Here is a 21,108-nt window from a genome sequence, read left to right on the forward strand (position 1 = left end):
TAATAATCTAAAACAATTTCTATTTGGTTTTCAAGTGTGTTTTGACCTTCTGTTTAAATACAGACATGCCTGCTATGGCAGAAAGTTCTAGCACTTTATTTATTTATCTTTCTTAAAGCCTTTACCTTTCAGACATGGCAGAAAAATCTTACAGGTACACATGGAAGAGTAATACATGATCACAGTTGAAAGTGAAGACAATCTAGTCAGAAAGATTTTACTCTTGTCAGCTAATGTTGAAGCTGAAGTTCTGACTATGACAGGCTGCAGGGCTGAAAGGAATGGTAATTAGTACTCTTTCCTTCTTTTTCTCCCTCTCTTTCAACAGAATCCACACCAACCTCCTCATAATCCTTCTCAAGGGCAGCCATATCCTCACAGGCCTCAGAAAACTCTCCTTCCTCCATGCCCTCACCCACGTACCAAAGGCACGCTTGGCATACATCAGGTCAAACTTGTGGTCCAGGCGAGCCCAGGCCTCAGCGATGGCTGTGGTGTTGCTCAGCATGCACACAGCTTGCTGTACTTTGGCCACGTCTCCACCAGTGGGAGGCTGGTAATTAGTGCCAACTTTGAAGCCAGCGGGGCACCAGTCCACAAACTGGATGCTGCGCTTGGTCTTGACGGTGGCAGTGGCAGCACTGACATCTTTGGGAACCACGTCGCCACGGTACAACAGGCAGCAAGCCATGTATTTACCATGGCGAGGGTCGCATTTCACCATCTGGTTGGCTGGCTCAAAGCAAGCACTCGTGATCTCTGCTACAGAAGGCTGTTCATGGTAGGCTTTCTCAGCAGAGATGACAGGGGCGTTATGTGGCCAGAGGGCAGTGGATGTGGGGACAGGGCACCAGGTCGGTCTGGAATTCTGTCAGATCAACATTCAGGGCTCCATCACATCTCAGGGAAGCAGTGATGGAGGACACTCTCTGGCTAATAAGGCGGTTAAGATTCGGGTAGGTTGGGCGCTCAGTATCGAGGTTTCTACAACCAATGTCACAGATGGCCTCATTGTCTACCATGAAGGGACAATCAGAGTGCTCCAGGGTGGTGTGGGCGGTGAGGATGGAGCTGTAGGGCTCAACTACAGCTGTGGAAACCTGGGGGGCTGGGTAAATGGAGAACTCCAGCTTGGACTTCTTGCCATAATCGACAGAGAGACGTTCCATCAGCAGGGAGGTGAACCCGGAACCAGTTCCCCCACCAAAGCTGTGGAAAACCAAGAAGCCCTGAAGACCTGTGCACTGGTCAGCCAGTTTACGAATTCGGTCCAAGACGGGGTCAATGATCTCCTTGCCAGTGGTGTAGTGACCTCGGGCATGGTTAATGGCAGCATCTTCCTTGCCTGTGACGAGCTGCTCAGGGTGGTAGAGCTGGCGGCAGGTGCCAGTGCGAACTCCATCCATGACCGTGGGTTCCAGGTCTACAAACACTGCCCTGGGCACATGCTTGCCAGCGCCTGTCTCACTGAAGAAGGTGTTGAAGGAGTCATCTCCTCCCCCAGTAGTCTTGTCACTTGGCATCTGGCCATCGGGCTGGATGCCGTGTTCCAGGCAGTAGAGCTCCCAGCAGGCACTGCCGATCTGGACACCAGCCTGGCCAACACGGATGGAGATGCACTTATGCATGGTGGCTACGGGTCAGCAGACGCAGGCAACAGGAGTAGACACCGGGTCCTGGTCACCGTCCTCAACAAGCTAAGAGTCGAGGTAAGTAACGCACTCTCTAGCACTTTAAATTTAAACATGGATATTACATATATGCAGAGTGAAAGCCTATGTTAGCAACTTATCAAGCTTCCCAGATGACTGCATTGCCCCCAGAATGCTCTGCCCTGCCCTCTTTCACGTTCCTGTTGTGATGCACTTCTCCACAGCAAGGCTTCAGTAAATCTGCTGAAGCAAAGCTGGCGATGGAAAGAGCATGGACTTTGGAGTCTGACAGGCTGAAGTCTGAAGCTCGGTTCTACCTTCGTTAGCCATGTGACCTTTGGCGATGGCCTCACCTCTCTGTGCCTCAGGTTGCCTCATCTGTCAAACTAAGGAAACAAATACCGTCTGCCAGGCAGAACTGTCATGAGCAGCAGAAGAGAGAATAAATATATATATGCCTGTGTGTGAATATGATGGATTCCCACTTAATGTTAGCTATTACCATTTTCCTCCAGGGAAAAGCCACAGGAATAAGTAAAAATAAAGAAGAAATATTGATCTGTTTCAGTTTCTCTAATACCTACTTTGATTAGTTAAGTGCACAGGACCGTGAATGCAGGACCAAGAATCAGTGCTGAAATCTCCTCTGGGATACGTGTGCTGTAGATGTAAGATTCCTGGCAGGTTGGCATCTGTAATATCGCTCAACCAACTCCAGCAAGAGCGCATTCACGGCCTTGTTTAATTAACCATTAGAACATTTTTCCTTATCTTCAGCAAAAATCTACCACAGGGGGGCCTGCACTCCCTGATCCTGGTTCTGGCCACAGGGCTCTAATCACACGTGTGCGTGTGACAAGGAGACGGCAGACTCTGCATTCAGAATCCTAGCCCTGCCATTTATTATGTCTAAGATGCAAAGCAAGTCATAGACACGCCATGTGCAGGTGCCTCCAGTGTCTGTACAACAAGTCTCCTCTCAAAGTAGGGGGTGTCACATAACCTCTTAACCTCTGTCCCCTCCAACTCTCACTGAAGGGCCTCTGCACTTAGTGTCCAACAGGAAGCCTGACCCACAGCGAGCACCTACTCGACGTCTGCTGAAAACACAAGTGGGCAAATGAATAGGGATTGCTGGGAGAATCGAAAGAGCTGACATATCACATACGTAGTCTGATATCTGGCACGTGGCAAGTGTCCAGTAAGTGGTGGCAATTATCATGTTCACCATGTGCTAATTCCTAGATGTCCCTCTTATCATCTCAACTTTTCTTAAATCAGGACATGTCTTACCAATTGATTTGTTCACTTAATAAAGTGGTGTTCCTATTTCATTTTCCCCCCAAAATCGGATATTAAATCACTGGTGCATCTGACACTCAACGGCATTTTAGAAACAAGGAAATCTGCAATAAAAGCATCTGACATGGGGCTTCCCTGGTGGCGCAGTGGTTAAGAATCTGCCTGCCAATGCAGGGGACACGGGTTCAAGCCCTGGTCCGGGAAGATCCCACATGCCACGGAGCAACTGAGCCCGTGCGCCACAACTACTGAGCCTGTGCTCCGCAACAAGAGAAGCCACCGCAATGAGAAGCCCAAGCACCACAACCAAGAGTAGCCCCTGCTCACTACAATTAGAGAGATCCCACACGCAGCAACGAAGACCCAACGCAGCCAAAAAAAAAAAAAAAAAAGCATCTGACAGCATTTACAGAAAGTCAGTAAATGATCTCTGTATCTCCATTTATTTGCCAAACAGAAATAATCATGTCTACTTCACAAGAGTGCAATGAGGATTAAAAGAGTTAATGAAGCAGGGCTCAGCAAAGCCACTTGCTTTTGTAAATAAAGTTTTATTCGAACACAGACTTGCTCATTCATTTATGTATTGCCCAGGGCTACTTTTATGCTACAACAGCTGAGCTGAGTAGTTGGAACAGGGAGCATCTGGGTTGCAAAGCTGAAAATATTTAGTATCTGGCCCTTTACAGAACAAGTCTGTCAACCCTTGTATAAGGTATGGGAAAGGATGGGGCCCGTGGCAGCCAATTCCCTACTCCTCTCATATGAGTCACTGATACAAACGCCCTCACGGATGGAGCTGAGGCTGGAGCCCAGCCACGGAGCACTACAGACGGGTCATCCGACATCAGCCCTCTGGGATGGCTACTAGGTTTTACTTAGTTCCTCCCTGTTGAGCACAGCATTTCTTGGTTGTGAAAAACGATCCTAACCACACAGGTGTTTTCTGACACAGTGGGACGCTTAGCAGCTGCTAAGATCACAGATCTATTTATTCCTACACTCCACTACTCCAAGGACAACGCTCTTAGAACTGTCTGCCACCGTCTCTTCTCCCCAGAATACACTTACTTAGGTGTTTTTTTTTCCCTGTCTCCTTTCACTGTTGGTTGACTAAGAACAGGGTGTTCTGACATCATCCCGCTGCCACGCTGGGGAGAATGAGGCCTGAAAGCAGGTGTAAGTAGGCTGTGACTCAGTCTGTGAGTCAAGTGTGTGAATCTGTGACGACTTCTGTTTTGTGCACCCAGTGGTCTTTATCCGTGTTGAGGAGGGGGATGGTTGCTGGGGATGTGACAGAAAACCGCATTATTGGTTATTTTTCACAGCTTTATCTTACCTGGCTCTGACCGAGTCCCAGTCTAAAACCAATTTGGCGAGCTGCTTCCTCTGTTTCTGGATGTTAGGAATCTCTACCTGGAAAGAAGAACACACCACATATGAAATGGGACGAGCTTCGGGGTTTTCAGTTTAACCTCTGAAAGTGCAATCTTTATTTACCATTTTTTTTTTTTCTCTTAGGCAAAGGATTTTGCACCCTCAACTTACTCCCCTTATTTCCAAAAATGAAGTGTATGCCAAAGCCACTGATTATTGTTAAAGTTTCAGACACAGGCGAACCATTCCCCACCCATCCCCCGCCAAAGCACCCACCTCTGCTATGCCGTACAGAGGGTCCACGATCTCCTTCTCAACAAAGACTTCATGCTGAGAGAGTTCCAGGGCCAGCTGATTCTCAGCATCTCCACACGTCTCCAGCATCTTCCTTTAAAAACGAGATGCCCAGCAACAAACATACGTCCATTAAATCTGGCACCAGATTCCCACACTGAGCCAGCTCTGCTCTCCATACGATGGGAATGCATTAGGGCGCTATACAATAGAGCCTTAAAAGTACTATAAACTTAGGGCGTGAGTCCACAGACTTGTGCTTTAAAATGATCAAGACTATCTCAGGTATATTTGTGTGTACGCGTGCGGGATGTGTGTAAACAGGGAGGTGAGAACTCACTGAAAGATTAGGTCTTCTGGTCAGGTGAAAAGCAAGTATTCTCAAAAGTACCCTGAAAATCTTCTAAATCATATGTAACGTTTATTATACTATACTGTTTTCTGTCTGCTAGTAAGTCCGGCCTAGGCAGTGTCCTTCAAAGAACGACAGAGCGTTGTAGGTCGTGGAGCATGGCAGACCCTGGGAAATGGGCTGAAAAGTCCAAAGGCCATATCCAGCTGGGAAAGGAGGGCCCATGTTACAGCAGGAGAGAGCAGACAGGATCAAAGGACACTGGCCTTGTAGAGAAGCAAGTAGAAGGAAAGGTCAACCTTCCCTCTTATAATGAAAACAGCTTTATTATTAGATTTTTAAACTTATTTATCTAATACATGCTCATTGTAAAAAAAAAAAAATCCACATAATTCAGAAAAGGCACTATTTTGAGACAACCTCCACTGACATTACAGTGATCATCTTTAAAAGAAGTGACTCTTAAGGACTAGATGGGACTGGTCGGGGCTTATAAATCTGAGTCAACACCTGGACCAGGGAAGGGACTGAGTTCTTTATATCCAAGCTCAGCAGATTAAATAATTGACCTTATCAATTACTTTTGTTATTGGCCCTTTGTATCATCCATCCTTGCTTCTACTAAAAGGAAGATTCTCTAGCATCCCAGTGGCCTCCCACGGGGCCTCAGCCTCTGGTCACACATGTGGCTGCCGTGTACACCACCCAGCCATCCACCTCCACCAACCCACAGGGCGCATGGCTCTCTTTCTGAAATCGCCCAACTCTTACCCCAGGAGAGAGTCTTCTAGCTGAGTTGATGCTTCTTGCATATTCTGAGCGAGAGCTGTCAGAGGGAGTTTTTTCTGGAAGGCAGAAGACAATGCATTTTTTTTTTCATTATAATTGACACCCATTCTCAATTACCTTCTTCAGATCATCAGTCACTGGTTTCTCCTCCAGGTAAACTGCACAGGTAAGAGATATCCTGTCTGGGTTCAGGTTCTGGTCTCAAAGGTATGAGTTGTGTGACTTAATCTCTGTGTCAGTTTCCTCATGCCTGGAAATTAGGGATAACAGTGAGAGGGTCCTAGGGCTGTCCGTTAACTAAAGGAGATATTCAAGGTCAAGTACCCCAAGTAAATGTATCACGTAACATTTACTGAGTACATGATAAGTATTCAGTAAATGTTAGCTGCTATTATTACTGTTGTCGTTGCTATTACTATAATTACTATAATCAAGAACATACTATGACCCAGGCACTGGGGACATAAGACATACACTGTGCCCTCTGATTATCATGACAAATAAATGCAATGAAGTGCTCAATTTTAAAAACTTTTGCTAGAATACTCATTCTTAAACTGGCTCTTAAATTGGCTGGAATCATAAAGATTTAGCTTTCGTTAAAGATCTGAAAATATCTAGCTAAATATCCAAAAAATTTAAAAAAAATTTTAAGCACCAAGTCACTCATTTTCCTATCAGAGATTTGTTTTTCAGCTGGAAATGACCATAAGGATCATCTGATTAATGTTCTAATTGTGCAGCTGGGGAATGTGAAGTCCAGGGGGATTACATGGCCTGGCCAGGCACCCCGGTGAGGGTGCAGAGCTAGACCTCGGTGCTAAAAGCCCAAGCCCCGGTTCAGAGTCTGTCCATGACTAGCTAATGGCTTATCTCAGAATATAGGCAGAAGAGGCCTGGAAAGTAGCAAGTGGGTTGGTTGTAACACCATGATCTGCTAACGAAAAATGCTTTCATTGCTGCGGTACCCCATATAATTTTGCCTTCCCAGTAGAAAGGGAACTGATGTCAAAGACCTGGGGTCCACCTTGCCGTGGCATTGCTCTGCCTTGACCTCGGGCATGTCACCTGCCTTTCCTGCCTTCAAAGGGCTCCATCTGTTACACTTCTAGAATATCTCTGGAAGGCTGTACAAGAAACTGCTACTACTGGTGGTCCTGGAGAGGGGAACTGGGTGCCCGGGGAACAGGGCTGGGAGAGACCTCATGTTACGTTCTTTTGTGTATTACGGATTTTGATCATGTAGATGGACAGCCCATTCAAAATGGTACAAAGAAATTTAAAAATAAGTAATGAACAAATATATTTACCCATCTCTCCTCCCCCTCAGATTATGTTCAAATAAATAAATAACAGGCTTCATCTGCCCCACAAGGAGACAGCTTCCACATTAATAGACCAGGAAGATATGAGAAAATGGGCAGTGCGCTTTGATCAAAATAGAGGATAATTCATACCTTTTACTTATGCTGCCTTTCTAAGGGAATTTAATGTAGGATAAGTGCAGTAATCAAGAGAAATACACTTTGTGCAACTCTGGAGCTCTATGGGAAAAAAGAATCATAAAGAGAGGAGTTTACTTTGACAAGTATCATGCAAGTGCCCAGCTGTAACTAACCTGTGGTCTCCATGCCCTGACTCCAAAGCATCAACAATCCTGGTTCCCGATGTACAGAAACAAGGACATTCTGCTCATTTAACATTTGAGCTGATTAATGAACATGCTGTCTACCAACATCAAACTCCTCCATGGAGAGGGCTGAGGGCCTCCTAATTTATAAAAGGCATGCCAGCTGCACGAAAAGAAATAATTCCAGGTCTGATATGAACCACGGCATAAGCTATGCCATGTCAACAGTTTGGGCTGAGAAGGCCACCCGCCCTGTCTCTCTTCCCTCCAATTCTTGCCTCTTCACACGCATGGGAGCTTCTGGTGAGGCCTTTGCAAGGCTCTTCCTGTATTTTCTAGAGCACGAGAGACTGCCGACCTCTCGTGGTCACCTATCATCTATCGGTTCCATGGCGACTCTTCTTCCCACGTGCAGAGCGTAGACAACCTCTGAGCCCTGTCTTGGGCACTTTGGTTTGAGGCTGGAAAAGGAAGCCTAAGGCATTAGGTTTTAGAAATGAGGGAGAGGCACCTTTGCCCCTGTTGCCTGGAATAGGCCCATCACCTGCCACTCACTTTCCTCCTTTACAGCTAGGCCACCACCTTCTCCAGGAAGCCTCCCTTGACTACCCCTCTCCTCCTCTGGTGCCCATTCTTGGTCCTCCCATAACACCCTGTGCATATTTTGTTTAGTATATTGTTTTTATAATTATCCATTTGTGGAGGAAGCCTCCCCCACCAGGCTATGAGCACTTTTTAAGGGAGACACTACATCTAATTCATTTTATAGCTCTAGCACTTGTACATAGTAGGTGTTTGATAAATACTTAATTTGTTTGTTTTTAATGAATTTATGTGACACCTGGGCTGTGTTTCAAAGCAGACCAAAGGAACAACAAGACAATCTGAGTGAATGACAATGGCCTACAGCATGAATGGGAGGAAGCGGGAGATACTGAGACTGATAAGGGAAATGTGATCAGATTATGAAGGGCTTAAGTCATCTAAAGCGCTTGGACTTTAGGATATTTTGTACAGCACAGAGAATATGGCCAATATTTTACAATAACTTTAAATGGAGTGTAATCTATAAAATTACTGAATCACGATGTTGTACACCTGAAACTAATATAATATTGTAAGTCCACTATATTTCAATTTAAAAAAAACAAAAAAAAAAGAGCTTCGATTTTAACCCAGGTAATGGGAACCAGCCATCGTCCCTGCCAGAGCATCACTGGTATTATGGGATGCTTCCTTACGTGGAACTAGCCCTCCAGGCATCTTGGTCCCCACCCTCCAAATGCCAGTAGTGTCCCCCAGACCTTATGGCAACCAAAAAAGTCTCCACACATTTCCAAATATCCCCAGGACTGTAATTCTGGTCCCTGTTGAGAACAACTAAGCTTAAGATTTTTTTTTTTTTAGACAGAAGGATGACAGGATCAATTTGTATTTCAGGAAACCATCTCTGGTTATCAGGTTGAAGAAAGGCTGGAAAAAAAGGAAATCAGAGGCAGGAAATGTAGCTCAAGAGGTGACCGCAACAGTCCAGATAATGAGAGGTAATCAGGTCTTGCATTAAGGCGAAGGTGGTAAAGATGGAGCAGAGGTGAGAAATTCAAGAAATAGTCACAAAGAGAATCACAGGACTTGCTAATCAAGCAGCAATGGGAGGTTGAGGATAAGACAAAAGGGAGGGCTTCCCTGGTGGCTCAGTGGTTAAGAATCCGCCTGCCAATGCAGGGGACACGGGTTCGAGCCCTGGTCTGGGAAGATCCCACATGGTGCGGAGCAACTAAGCCCATGAGGCACAACTACTGAGCCTGCACTCTACAGCCCACAAGCCACAACTACTGGGCCCACGTGCCACAACTACTGAAGCCCGCGCGCCTAGAGCCCGTGCTCCACAACAAGAGAAGCCACCACAATAAGCCCACACGCCGCAACTAGAGAGCGCCTGCATGCAGCAACGAAGACCCAACACAGCCAAAAATAATAAATAAATAAATATATTAAAAAACAAAACAAACACATGCCCTTCACTCTTAAAAAAAAAAAAAAAGATAACCTAGCTTGCATACTAGGGTGGATAGAATCCAGGAGTCAACAAAGAAGGAAGAACTGGCTATGTGTGCTAAAACAGACAACCGAGGGAGGAAGTTTTTTGCTTCGTTGAAAATGGTTTACAAGTGTCTGAATAAACACATTAGTTAGGCGCCATGAGAAGAGAGGAGGCGGCCCAAGGAATGTGATGGCGAGAATAAGGAGATGAAGGGCAGAAGCTTAGGAAACAATATTAAAAGGGCAGGCAGAGCAGAAGCCATGGCAAGAGAATGCAAAGGGGCAGAGGGGGCAGGACCAGTGGATTGGGCCTGGTTCTGATGGGCAGGAACTGCAGCAAGCATTCCTGGAATCGGAGGTGTATGCACACTTCTGCTCCTTTGATATACACCGCTGCGGAAACTATGTGTTATGCAAGAGAGGAGTAACCCTGTTGTCAAGTTGGCCAGAAATGTGTGTAGGAAATATAAAAGGAGGGTGACACAGATCATCTGCACACCAGCTCTTCCTTGTGAGACATCTAGTGGCAAATAAAACAATATGGGATGGGCTTCCCTGGTGGCGCAGTGGTTAAGAATCCGCCTGCCAATGCAGAGGACATGGGTTCAAGCCCTGGTCTGGGAAGATCCCACATGCCGCGGAGCAACTAAGCCTGTGTGCCGCAACTACTGAGCCCGCGCTCTAGAGTCCATGAGCCACAACTACTGAGCCCGTGTGCCACAACTACTGAAGCCCACGTGCCTAGAGCCCGTGCTCCGCAACAAGTGAAGCCACTGCAATGAGACGCCCATGCGCCGCAACTAGAGAAAGCCTGCGTGCAGCAATGAAGACCCAATGCAGCCAAAAATAAATAAATTTAAAAAAACAAAAAAAAAAAACAATATGGGAAATCATAGCTTCCCTGTGTGCCATGGAAACTCCCACCTTAATGTTATATGGGCTTCTAAGGGTCAGGGTATGCTCGTAAGCTGGGAACTCGTAAAACTAAGGGCGGAACTGCCTGATGAACAAAGCTGCTGTGCTCTGCTGGTGGGACACGGGGACCTGGACGCTCTGAACGTACCCTGGAGTAGACATTTGATTGTTTCCTAGAGCCCATCCTTCCTGAGTCCTCCTAAGGACCTATCCTGGTCTCAATGGAGCCTATGAGCTGGAGGTAGGACCACAGCCCATGCTCTGGGGTGAGCTGTGATTAGCTTAAGCCAACCAGCACATCCTGTCTCCTCGCCCAACCTCATCCCTCCCCGCGGTAACTGGTTGGGGGTCGTGGGAGGGGTTTGTTCAGTAATGGAGAATGTGACTCAACACAGATCAATGCAATGGGAAGGGATTTCTACCTGCCAACGGTATGGAAAAAAGAAGTCTTCTCACTCCATTAAGAAAAACTACTGGAAGAGACGCTCTCTATTCCTGCTGGACATGCACAAGGAAGTAGGTAGCCCATGGGAGCTGCTGGTAGCCAGCTTGCAACCGTGTGGGATAAGGCAGACACTGAAGAAGGCCGAGGGGAGAGAAGGAGAGAAGGAAAGAAACTGGGGTCCTGGTTACATCACCGAAAGGCTAGCCCAAGCTTTACCTAGAGTCCATCCTGACTACTGGACTTTTCAGTTAGTAAGCCAATAAATTCTTTCTCAGTCAATTTAAGAGAGGCTTTCAGCTTTCTGCCATCAGAGGATTCCTAACTGATGTGTCCATTCTCTTATGATGACAGATCTCTAAAAGCACCTGGAGAGAATTCAGTGAGAATATGGCTTTCAGCTCAGGGATGTCTTAAGCACAAAAGAATGCTATGATAAGGCAGGTGTCGTGAACGTGAATGGCGATACAAGGTACAGGTCTGCAGGCAAATCTGCTGACGCTGCTTGGGAAAAATCTACTGATGGAGGGAGAAAAGCCTCTCAGAGACACGAGAACCACGGCTCCAAGTCCCACCCGGTACTCACGTGTCTCCTCTCGGCATCGGTGCCATGCTGCCCCTGGAAGCAGGCCACCAGGCGCTTGTGGGAATGGTGACACATGGAGCGCACTGTGTCCAAGCGCCGCTCGATCTGACAACACAAAGACAGGCGAGCCGTTGGCAAGGCTCAAGAACCAACTCAGCCTCTTCCTCCCGCGGTGTTTGCATGCAGGTAGGAAAAAGCATCCCGCCGTTGAATTTTTCAGCTCTTGGATGTAAATGGAAATGGTTCCCGTGCAGCTACACCAGGGTTTCTCACTATTGATAAGTGGGCTGGAGAATTCTGGGTTGTGGGCAGCTGTCCCGTGCATTATCAGTAGGTTTACCATCATTTCTGGTCTACACCCACTAGATGCCAGTAGCACCCAACTCCCCTCTTCGTGACAACCAAGACTGCCCCCAGACATTGTCAAATATCCCCCCAGAGGGCAAAATCACCCCTAGTTGAGAACCAGAGTTTTCAGATTCCTTAAAGGCTATGTTCAGGGGTAGGGGACAGTCCTGACTAGAACTTGCTATCAGGTAAGTGGTGACAAACTCACACACTACAGCACCAGCAAAGCCCCGGGTGCAACCAGCAGAACTGCAAATGAACAGCCTAAGCCCAGCCTCAGGCCCAAGGCCAAGTGGGAAAGCCACAGGGACATTCAGCTCTCTCCTGCACATGGCAGTGGAGCCTTCCACACACGGTACAACAGACAGAAGAATCAAAACACATGTTCCACAGCTAAAACTCAAGATCAGTGTTTTCAAAATTATTCCTTATTGGGCTTGGGGTGGTTTTTTTGTTGTTTTTTTTTTTAAATAATAAACCTCTAAAGCAGAATGGACAGCCAGCAGTAAGAAACACTGACTTAGGGGGCCCACACATCATGATTAGCTTCCCAAAATATTATTGCCAGGATATGGCTGTTTATGGCAAAGAGAGCTGCTTTTTACAGGAAGGAATGCCAAAAATGTGTATTCTGATGACTCATTAAGAATGAGGGCAGGCCCTTAGGGATGCTTTCTATTTTAAAGAAAAATCAACAAGTTCAAAGCAGAATACATTTTTACCCCAAAACATTTTACCCAATGAGATGGTTTTGTGCCTCTTTCTCAAGCAGACCTTCCTCAGATCCAAGGCCCCATCCCAGGACCCCAATCTGCAGCCACATTTATTTAGGGCCAGATGCCACATTACTTGCCCAAAATCTTATAATGACCCGATTCTAAGACATTGGAAAACTAATACACGTTCTTCATTTGCCACAAAAGCAGGGGGGGGAAGAAAAACCCAAAAACTCCATTTCACTTGATTCCAATTTCCACTAGAATGTAAAGTCCAAAGGGACAGGGCCTTGGTCTGTTTTGTTCACAGATTTATCCAAAGTGCCTAGATCACTGCCCGGCCCACAAATGGAAGGTAATATTTGTTGAAAGAACAAGTGTATATTGTATATACCCTGTACAAGGTATTAGAAAAACAACAGTAAATAAATTGTGGTTCCCACCCTCCTGGGATTCACAGCCTCCTGGGGAAACTCCATACAAACAAGATAAAAAGGCAGCCTCTTGAACTGCTCTACCAGAGATCTAAGAAAAGAGGCAGCAGAAAGAACAAAATTAAGGGAAGTCTCACATCAGAAACAAAATAATCTCTGTGGCTTGTAACAGTGGTAATCACATCAACAAATCACTAATATAATATTTAGCCCTCACTATGTGACGGGCCCCACTCCCAGTGCTAACCATGTTTAACCCATGAACCCCTCCTAACAAACCCATGCGGTGATACAGTGATTACCTTCCTTTTAGAGAAGTGGAAACTGAGGCAGAGGGAGGTTAAGTGAATTCCCGAGGCCACCGAGCTAGTCAGGGGCAGACCTGGGACGGGAATCCAGGTGGCTGGTCACCAGACCCAGCACTCAGCACTTTGAACCATTACACGCCTTCTTTACGGTTAAAAAAAATCCCAGAAATCAGAGCAGGAAAACAATTGCCGCAGACGTGGAATATCTGTGCTACAAAATAAGGAGTTCCTATATCCTGTGACAAACCAGAATGGAAAAGAATATGAAAAAGAATGTACATATGTGTATAACTGAATCACTTTGCTGTACAGCAGAAATTAACACAGCATTGTAAATCAACTATACTTCAATAAAATAAATTTTAAAAAAAAAGGGGGTTCCTAGAAACTAGCAAACTCCTTGGGCCCCAGCGGACGTTTGGGCAAAGGGACAAGCACAGACGGTCACTGTCTGAGTCCCGTGCGATCTCTGCCATCCTCTACCTGCCTGCAAGGTCTCTGGCCTCCTTGCAGGGCTTAAAGGATGAAATGGAATGACGTATATCACTGATGTGGGATGTAGGAGGGAGAATGCTGACAGGAAAACCTAGTGTAACCGTACCAAACAATATTTCTAAAATTCTGAAAATGGATTTGAAATATCTGATAAAAACCAGTGAGGAAATAGTGTTAAGAATCTGATTCTTAAACTATAATATTGTACATCAATTATGCCTTAATAAAAAAATTTTTTTAAAGATTATGATTCTTTAATAAATCTTTTTTTGAAAAAACCCTTCTAATCCTTGATAAAAACTTCTAGTCCTCAAAAGTAGAAAAAAAAAAAAAAGTGCTCTTAAAATCTTCTACCTGCAGAAGACTGTCATAATTTAGAAGGCTGTTTTGGCATGGTGGGGCAGAAACAGCTTTTTTTAAAATTATGCAGCTCCTTCTCTGCATGGGAAGAGACAGAAGGTCACCTGGGAGCAGATCTCTGGTCTCCAGGGACTCGCTGGAGTGCACCAGAGGCAGGTGATGGAAATGAGAGGCGAGGAGACAGGTGCAGAAGGGGTCCTGTCCTTCACAAAGTATTCGGTGTGGGTGGGGATGGAGTGGGGCTGGGTAAAGTGATGTGTATAAAGGGTCCAGGCCCTCCTGGGAGAAACTCCCAGCCCCAAAGTTAGGGAAACCTGTTGAGAAATGGTGTGGAGTGGCCCTGGCTAAGGTCCCCAGCAGGAAATGCCGCTCCCCACGGAAAGGAAAGTCTGGCCCGTTGGTGTGAGGCCACCCTAGGGCCCCCCCGGGGGGTTCTGAGATCTGGTCACTGTCACTGAGACTCTGAGTCCTTCAGGACCCAGCTTAGGTCGGTTTTAGGGAAGAAGCATAAAAAGGAGCAAAGAACCCGAAGTCTAGGTTGGAGCCAGTGGGGCCACTGCCGCAGCTGGCGGAGCCTGTCCCCTCAAGGGCACCAGCGCAGCAGCCTGCCCGGGACGCATGGCCAGGCCACAGCGCCAGTGGACCGCCCGGGCCAGCCAAGCTCCTCCCCCGTGCCCACCCCAGCACCTGGCACTTGAACGCAGGACTAGCTCCATCTGAACTTCATAACATGACACCAAAGTTTCAGATCCCGTTTTGATCACCGCACAACTCAACTGCTTTTCTTTCCTGCTCAAAACCATGCTAATCACGCTAACTCTGTTTCAGGCAAAAACCAAAAAAAACCCAAAGAACCATAAGCTTCAGTTCTTCCTATGGGTTTTTGTTGCTGTTGTTGTTTAAACAGAGCACTTTTAAAAGTCTTTCTTTTGTTACCTGTAACAGATCTTCACTGAGGACTTCTGTTTTCTCGGCTCTGTGGGAAAAATGAAAAGTTCAAAATTAGACATTCAGAAATAAAAAGCAACTCATGAAACTGAGTAATTACTGTCCTGGAGTTTAAAACAAAACAGGCAGAAATGAATGATCACAAGGGGACAAATTTTACCAATTTTTATATCAGAGGGCAACTTAAGCAAAAACCAAAGAAAAAAAACAAATGAGGGGCTTCCCTGGTAGCACAGTGGTTAAGAATCCGCCTGCCAATGCAGGAGACACAGGTTCAAGCCCTGGTCCGGGAAGATCCCACATGCCGCAGAGCAACTAAGCCCATGTGCCACAACTACTTAGCCTGTGCTCTAGAGCCTGCGAGCCACAACTACTGAGCCTGTGCGCTGCAACTACTGAAGCCCACGTGCCCTAGAGCCCATGCTGCGCAACAAGAGAAGCCCGTGCACCACAGTGAAGAGTAGCCCCCGCTCTCCGCAACTAGAGAAAGCCACGTGCAGCAACAAAGACCCAACACAGCCAAAAATAAATAAGCAAATAAATTTATTAAAAAAGAAAACAAAAACAAATGAAAGTTTGAAGAGAATAGCACCCCAAAACAAGAACAAATGATTGAGACCAGTGGTTCTCAAACTTGGGCATGCACAGACCCACCAGGGGGTTGGGGGAGGATGTGCTGTCTTAAAATGCCATTTTCCTGGTCTCATCTCAAGAGTTTCTAATTCCATAGGTCTGGAGTGGGACCCTGCATTTTTTTTTTGAATTTTATTTAATTTATTTTTTTATACAGCAGGTTCTTATTAGTCATCCATTTTATACACATCAGTATATACATGTCAATCCCAATCTCCCAATTCATCCCACCCCCGCCGCTTTCCCCCCTTGGTGTCCATACATTTATTCTCTACATCTGTGTCTCAACTTCTGCCCTGCAAACCAGTTCATCTGTACCATTTTTCTACATTCTACATATATGCGTTAATATATGATATTTGTTTTTCTCTTTCTGACTTCACTCTGTATGACAGTCTCTAGATCCATCCACATCTCTACAAATGACCCAATTTCGTTCCTTTTTATGGCTGAGTAATATTCCATTGTATATATGTGCCACATCTTCTTTATCCATTCGTCTGTCGATGGGCATTTAGGTTGCTTCCATGACCTGGCTATTGTAAATAATGCTGCAATGAACGTTGGGGTGCATGTGTCTTTTTGAATTATAGTTTTCTCTGGGCATATGCCCAGTAGTGGGATTGCTGGGTCATATGGTAGTTCTATTTTTAGTTTTTTAAGGAACCTCCATACTGTTCTCCATAGTGGCCGTATCAATTTACATTCCCACCAACAGTGCAAGAGGGTTCCCTTTTCTCCACACCCTCTCTAGTATTTCTTGTTTGTAGATTTTCTGATGATGCCCATTCTAACTGGTGTGAGGTGATACCTCATTGTAGTTTTGATTTGCATTTCTCTAATAATTAGTGATGTTGAGCAGCTTTTCATGTGCTTCTTGGCCATCTGTATGTCTTCTTTGGAGAAATGTCTATTTAGGTCTTCTGCCCATTTTTGGACTGGCTTGTTTGTTTTTTTAATATTGAGCTGCATGAGCTGTTTATATATTTTGGAGATCAATCCTTTGTCCATTGATTCGTTTGCAAATATTTTCTCCCATTCTGAGGATTGTCTTTTCATTTTGTTTATGGTTTCCTTTGCTGTGCAAAAGCTTTTAAGTTTCATTAGGTCCCATTTGTCTATTTTTGTTTTTATTTCCATTACTCTAGGAGGTGGATCAAAAAAGATCTTGTTGTGATTTATGTCAAAGAGTGTTCTTCCTATGTTTTCCTCTAAGAGTTTTACAGTGTCTGGCCTTACATTTAGGTCTCTAATCCATTTTGAGTTTGTTTTTGTGTATGGTGTTAGGGAGTGTTCTAATTTCATTCTTTTACATGAAGCTGTCCAGTTTTCCCAGCACCACGTATTGAAGAGACTGTCTTTTCTCCATTGTATATCCTTGCCTCTTTTGTCATAGACTAGTTGACCATAGGTGCGTGAGACCCTGCATTTTTAACGAGCCCCTCCCTGCCCAGAATTCCATGGCAGGAGGCCTGTAGACCACACTTTGAGAAAAGACTGCTCTAGAGAAAATTAAACTTCAGTTCTTCAAATGACCATTTCTGAGTTTCACAGCAAACAAGTTTGTCACAAATCCAGAAACGTTATGCAATGAGTAACAACAATTGAGTCTTCCTTCCTTCAGCTATCTCATCTTTATTTTCAAAAGAAACAAAGTATTTTCACAGCTTTCCCTTATCTATGCTTCAGAACTCCTGTGGACTTCAAGGACCTTTCTAGAAGACCCATGTGGCAGCCAACAATCAGCAGAGCATTCTGAGCTGCTGGAGCCTCAGCTGCCAGATCACAATCATTTTTTACAAAGACTTTTTCTCCACAGCCCAAAAAGGCAGCATTGTTGCCACACAATGTTATACCCAGAATCACTACAAAGTGACATTTTGGATTTCTGGTTCAAATAGTGATTTAAACCAAGTCATTTAACATTCCCTACCAAATTCCCATTCAAACGAACCAGGAAATTTTTAAAGGAAAAAGAAAAAAACTGTTTCAGTTCTGATCACTGAAGGAAGGGGGAAGGAAGAGCATCAGTGAACCAGAAAATCTGAAGCCTTTTTATAAGATACACTGCACAATGGAAGGCTGCATGATCTTGCCCATGAACCAATACAAGAGAAGGAAAAGCCATTTGGCCAAAAAATGGTGGGATCACCTAGAATGACCTCAAAACACTGCTAGGCTCAGAGCAGCACTAGACGCAACAAGTATGGTGGCCCACACCCCCAGCCCACACTTGGGTGATGGCACGTCAAATAAAACCCAGGCGTTGGCACAGAGAATTCCAATACTGGTCGTCGCAGCAGTGCCCCAGTTAACTTGGAGATGCCTACAGGAGTGGCTCACTCATTGGTTTCTGCAGGAAACTGCAACACTGACCTGACTCAAATACCCCCCAGGTCCAGAGGAGCACAGCCTGGAGATGAGGTCGAGGTCTCAGCTTCCAGAAGAGGCCAACTCTTAACTCTATGAACAAGTTCTGCAAGCGGCAAGCCAATATATGCCATCCCAGCCCTCACTTGGCACATATGGTGCCAGGCATTGCTGAAGCACCAAACACAGGTAGTCACGCCAGTTAGGGAAGTGGAGCAGGGCCCCAGCTGACTATGAGCTCAAGCAGGCAGCCTCAGAAAGAAGTCTGACAGTTGGCCTAGCAGGGACAGACCTGGCATGAGACCGCCATAGCTTCACCATTACTCCCTCTCAGTCAACAGCCTTGCCACTCCTCAAGCAAAGTACCACCACTGGACTATGTAACTTTCACCTTGTCTTCACTGGCCAGAACCCAAAGATCTGGATAGGGCCCTGGGCACCTCTGACAGCACTCTGAAATCTCCTTCTGTAGGTATAAGTATACGCAGAGAAAAGTACCAAGGCCTATTAAAACATTCACAAGTTCAAAAGAATAGATTCAGAGCAAATATGTCCTCTTTTGAAACAAAATTTTTAAAATAGAAGAGGAAAATTTAGTTTCAAAATCCCAATGTGGTACAGATGGCCAGTGGGCACATGAAAAGATGCTCAACATTGCTAACTGTTAGAGAAATGCAAATCAAAACTACAACGAGGTACCACCACACTGGTCAGAATGGCTATCATTAAAAAGTCTACAAATAACAAATGCTGGAGAGGGTGTGGAGAAAAGGGACCCCTCCTACACTGTTGGTGGGAATGTAAGTTTCCACTATGGAAAACAGAATGGAGGTTCCTTAAAAACTAAAAATAAGAACACTCTGACATAAATCACAGCAAGATCCTTTTTGACCCAGCTCCTAGAGAAATGGAAATAAAAACAAAAATAAACAAATGGGACCTAATGAAACTTAAAAGCTTTTGCACAGCAAAGGAAACCATAAACAAGACCAAAACACAACCCTCAGAATGGGAGAAAATATTTGCAAATGAAGCAACTGACAGAGGATTAATCTCTAAAATTTACAAGCAGCTCATGCAGCTCAATAACAAAAAAAAACAAACAACCCAATCCAAAAATGGGCAGAAGACCTAAATAGACATTTCTCCAAAGAAGATATACAGATTGCCAACAAACACATGAAAGAATGCTCAACATCATTAATCATTAGAGAAACTCAAATTAAAACTACAATGAGATATCATCTCACACCAGTCAGAATGGCCATCATCAAAAAATCTAGAAACAATAAATGCTGGAGAGGGTGTGGAGAAAAGGGAACACTCTTGCACTGTTGGTGGGAATGTAAATTGATACAGCCACTATGGAGAACAGTATGGAGGTTCCTTAAAAAACTAAAAATAGAACTACCATACAACCCAGCAATCCCACTACTGGGCATATACCCTGAGAAAACTGTAATTCAAAAAGAGTCATGTACCAAAATGTTCATTGCAGCTCTATTTACAATAGCCAGGACATGGAAGCAACCTAAGTGTCCATCATCGGATGAATGGATAAAGAAGATGTGGCACATATATACAATGGAATATTACTCAGCCATAAAAAGAAACGAAATTGAGTTATTTGTAGTGAGGTGGATGGAGTTAGAGTCTGTCATACAGAGTGAAGTAAGTCAGAAAGAGAAAAACAAATACAGTATGCTAACACATATATATGGAATCTAAGGGGAAAAAAAAAAAGGTCATGAAGAACCTAGCGGCAAGATGGGAATAAAGACACAGACCTACTAGAGAATGGACTTGAGGACACGGGGAGGGGGAAGGGTAAGCTGGGACAAAGTGAGAGAGTGGCATGGACATATATACACTACCAAACGTAAAATAGATAGCTAGTGGGAAGCAGCCACATAGCACAGGGAGATCAGCTCGGTGCTTTGTGACCACCTAGAGGGGTGGGACAGGGAGGGAGATGCAAGAGGGAAGAGATATGGGAACATATGGATATGTATAACTGATTCACTTTGTTATAAAGCAGAAACTAACACACCATTGTAAAGCAATTATATGCCAATAAAGATGTTAAAAAAAAAAACAAACTAAAAATAGAGTCATTGTATGATCCAACAATCCCACTCCTGGGCATATATTCCAGACAAAATTATAATTCAAAAAGATATATGCATCCCAATATTCACTGCAGCACTATTTACAATAGGCAAGACATGGAAGCAACATAAGTGTCCATCAACAGATGAATAGATAAAGAAGATGTGGTATATATAAACAATGGAATATTACTCAGCCATACAAAAGAATGAAATAATGTCACTTGCAGCAACCTGGATGGACCTAGAGATTATCATACTAAGTGAAGAAAGTCAGACAGAGAAAGACAAATATCATATGATATCACCTATATGTGGAATCTAGAATATGATACAAATGAACTTATTTACAAAACAGAAACAGATTCACAGACATAGAAAAAAACTTATGGTTACCACAGGGGAAGGGGGAAGAAGGAATAAATTAGTAGGAGTTTGGGATCAACAGGTACAAACTACTATATATAAAATAGATAAACAACAAGGTCCTACTGTATAGCACAGGAAACTATATTCAATATGTTGTAATAAACCATAATGGAAAAGAATATGAAAAAGAATATATATGTGTGTATGTGTAACTGAATCACTTTGCTATACATCAGAAATTAACACAACACTGTAAATCAACTATACTTCAATTAAAAATTAATTAATTAATTAATAAGATAAAATAAAATCCCAATGAGGGTGCTTAGCAGGTATGAGTTAGTAACAGCTCAGTGGTCCAGGAGAACCAACTCTGTGCATCTTGTCCCAGCTCCTTGTTCAGTGACCTCACACTGGTAACTTGAAATGAAAAAAATCAAATACAATGCAAACAAATGCAAGTAATACAAATCAGGGTGTTTTTTTTTTGAGAGTCAGTTATATGAGCATAGCACTGAGACAGCCACAAAGAAAATAAAGCCAATATAAAAAGAAAGCAAGAATTAACTTTGGAAAAATCAAAAAGTCCATTGGCAAGATAGTCCTAGTACACTACTATGTTCAGCTGCAAATAAAA

The 21,108-nt window shown here is 44.4% G+C and overlaps 1 protein-coding gene and 1 pseudogene across 8 annotated transcripts in view; both read right to left on the bottom strand.

Annotated features, from left to right (window-relative positions):
• ARHGAP17 (Rho GTPase activating protein 17) overlaps positions 1 to 21,108 on the bottom strand; it is a 91,336-nt gene that overhangs the window by 37,805 nt on the left and 32,423 nt on the right. For 7 of the 8 annotated variants that reach the window (XR_005016417.1, XR_005016418.1, XR_005016416.1 and 4 more), the window contains exons 2-6: positions 14,980 to 15,019; positions 11,383 to 11,487; positions 5,749 to 5,822; positions 4,608 to 4,719; positions 4,294 to 4,370 (exon numbers count right to left, since the gene is read on the bottom strand). Coding sequence is in view for 5 of the 8 variants with exons in the window: in XM_036825103.1 (XP_036680998.1) it covers positions 4,294 to 4,370; positions 4,608 to 4,719; positions 5,749 to 5,822; positions 11,383 to 11,487; positions 14,980 to 15,019 (408 nt within the window). In the remaining 3 variants the exon portion in view is untranslated. Of the gene's footprint in view, positions 1 to 4,293; positions 4,371 to 4,607; positions 4,720 to 5,748; positions 5,823 to 11,378; positions 11,488 to 14,979; positions 15,020 to 21,108 lie in introns of those variants that run through there. The other variant, XM_036825102.1, reaches the window with a different exon arrangement.
• LOC118880901 lies at positions 155 to 1,719 on the bottom strand (annotated as a pseudogene).

Source organism: Balaenoptera musculus, chromosome 15 (genome assembly GCF_009873245.2).
Source record: "Balaenoptera musculus isolate JJ_BM4_2016_0621 chromosome 15, mBalMus1.pri.v3, whole genome shotgun sequence".
Lineage (NCBI taxonomy): Eukaryota > Metazoa > Chordata > Mammalia > Artiodactyla > Balaenopteridae > Balaenoptera > Balaenoptera musculus.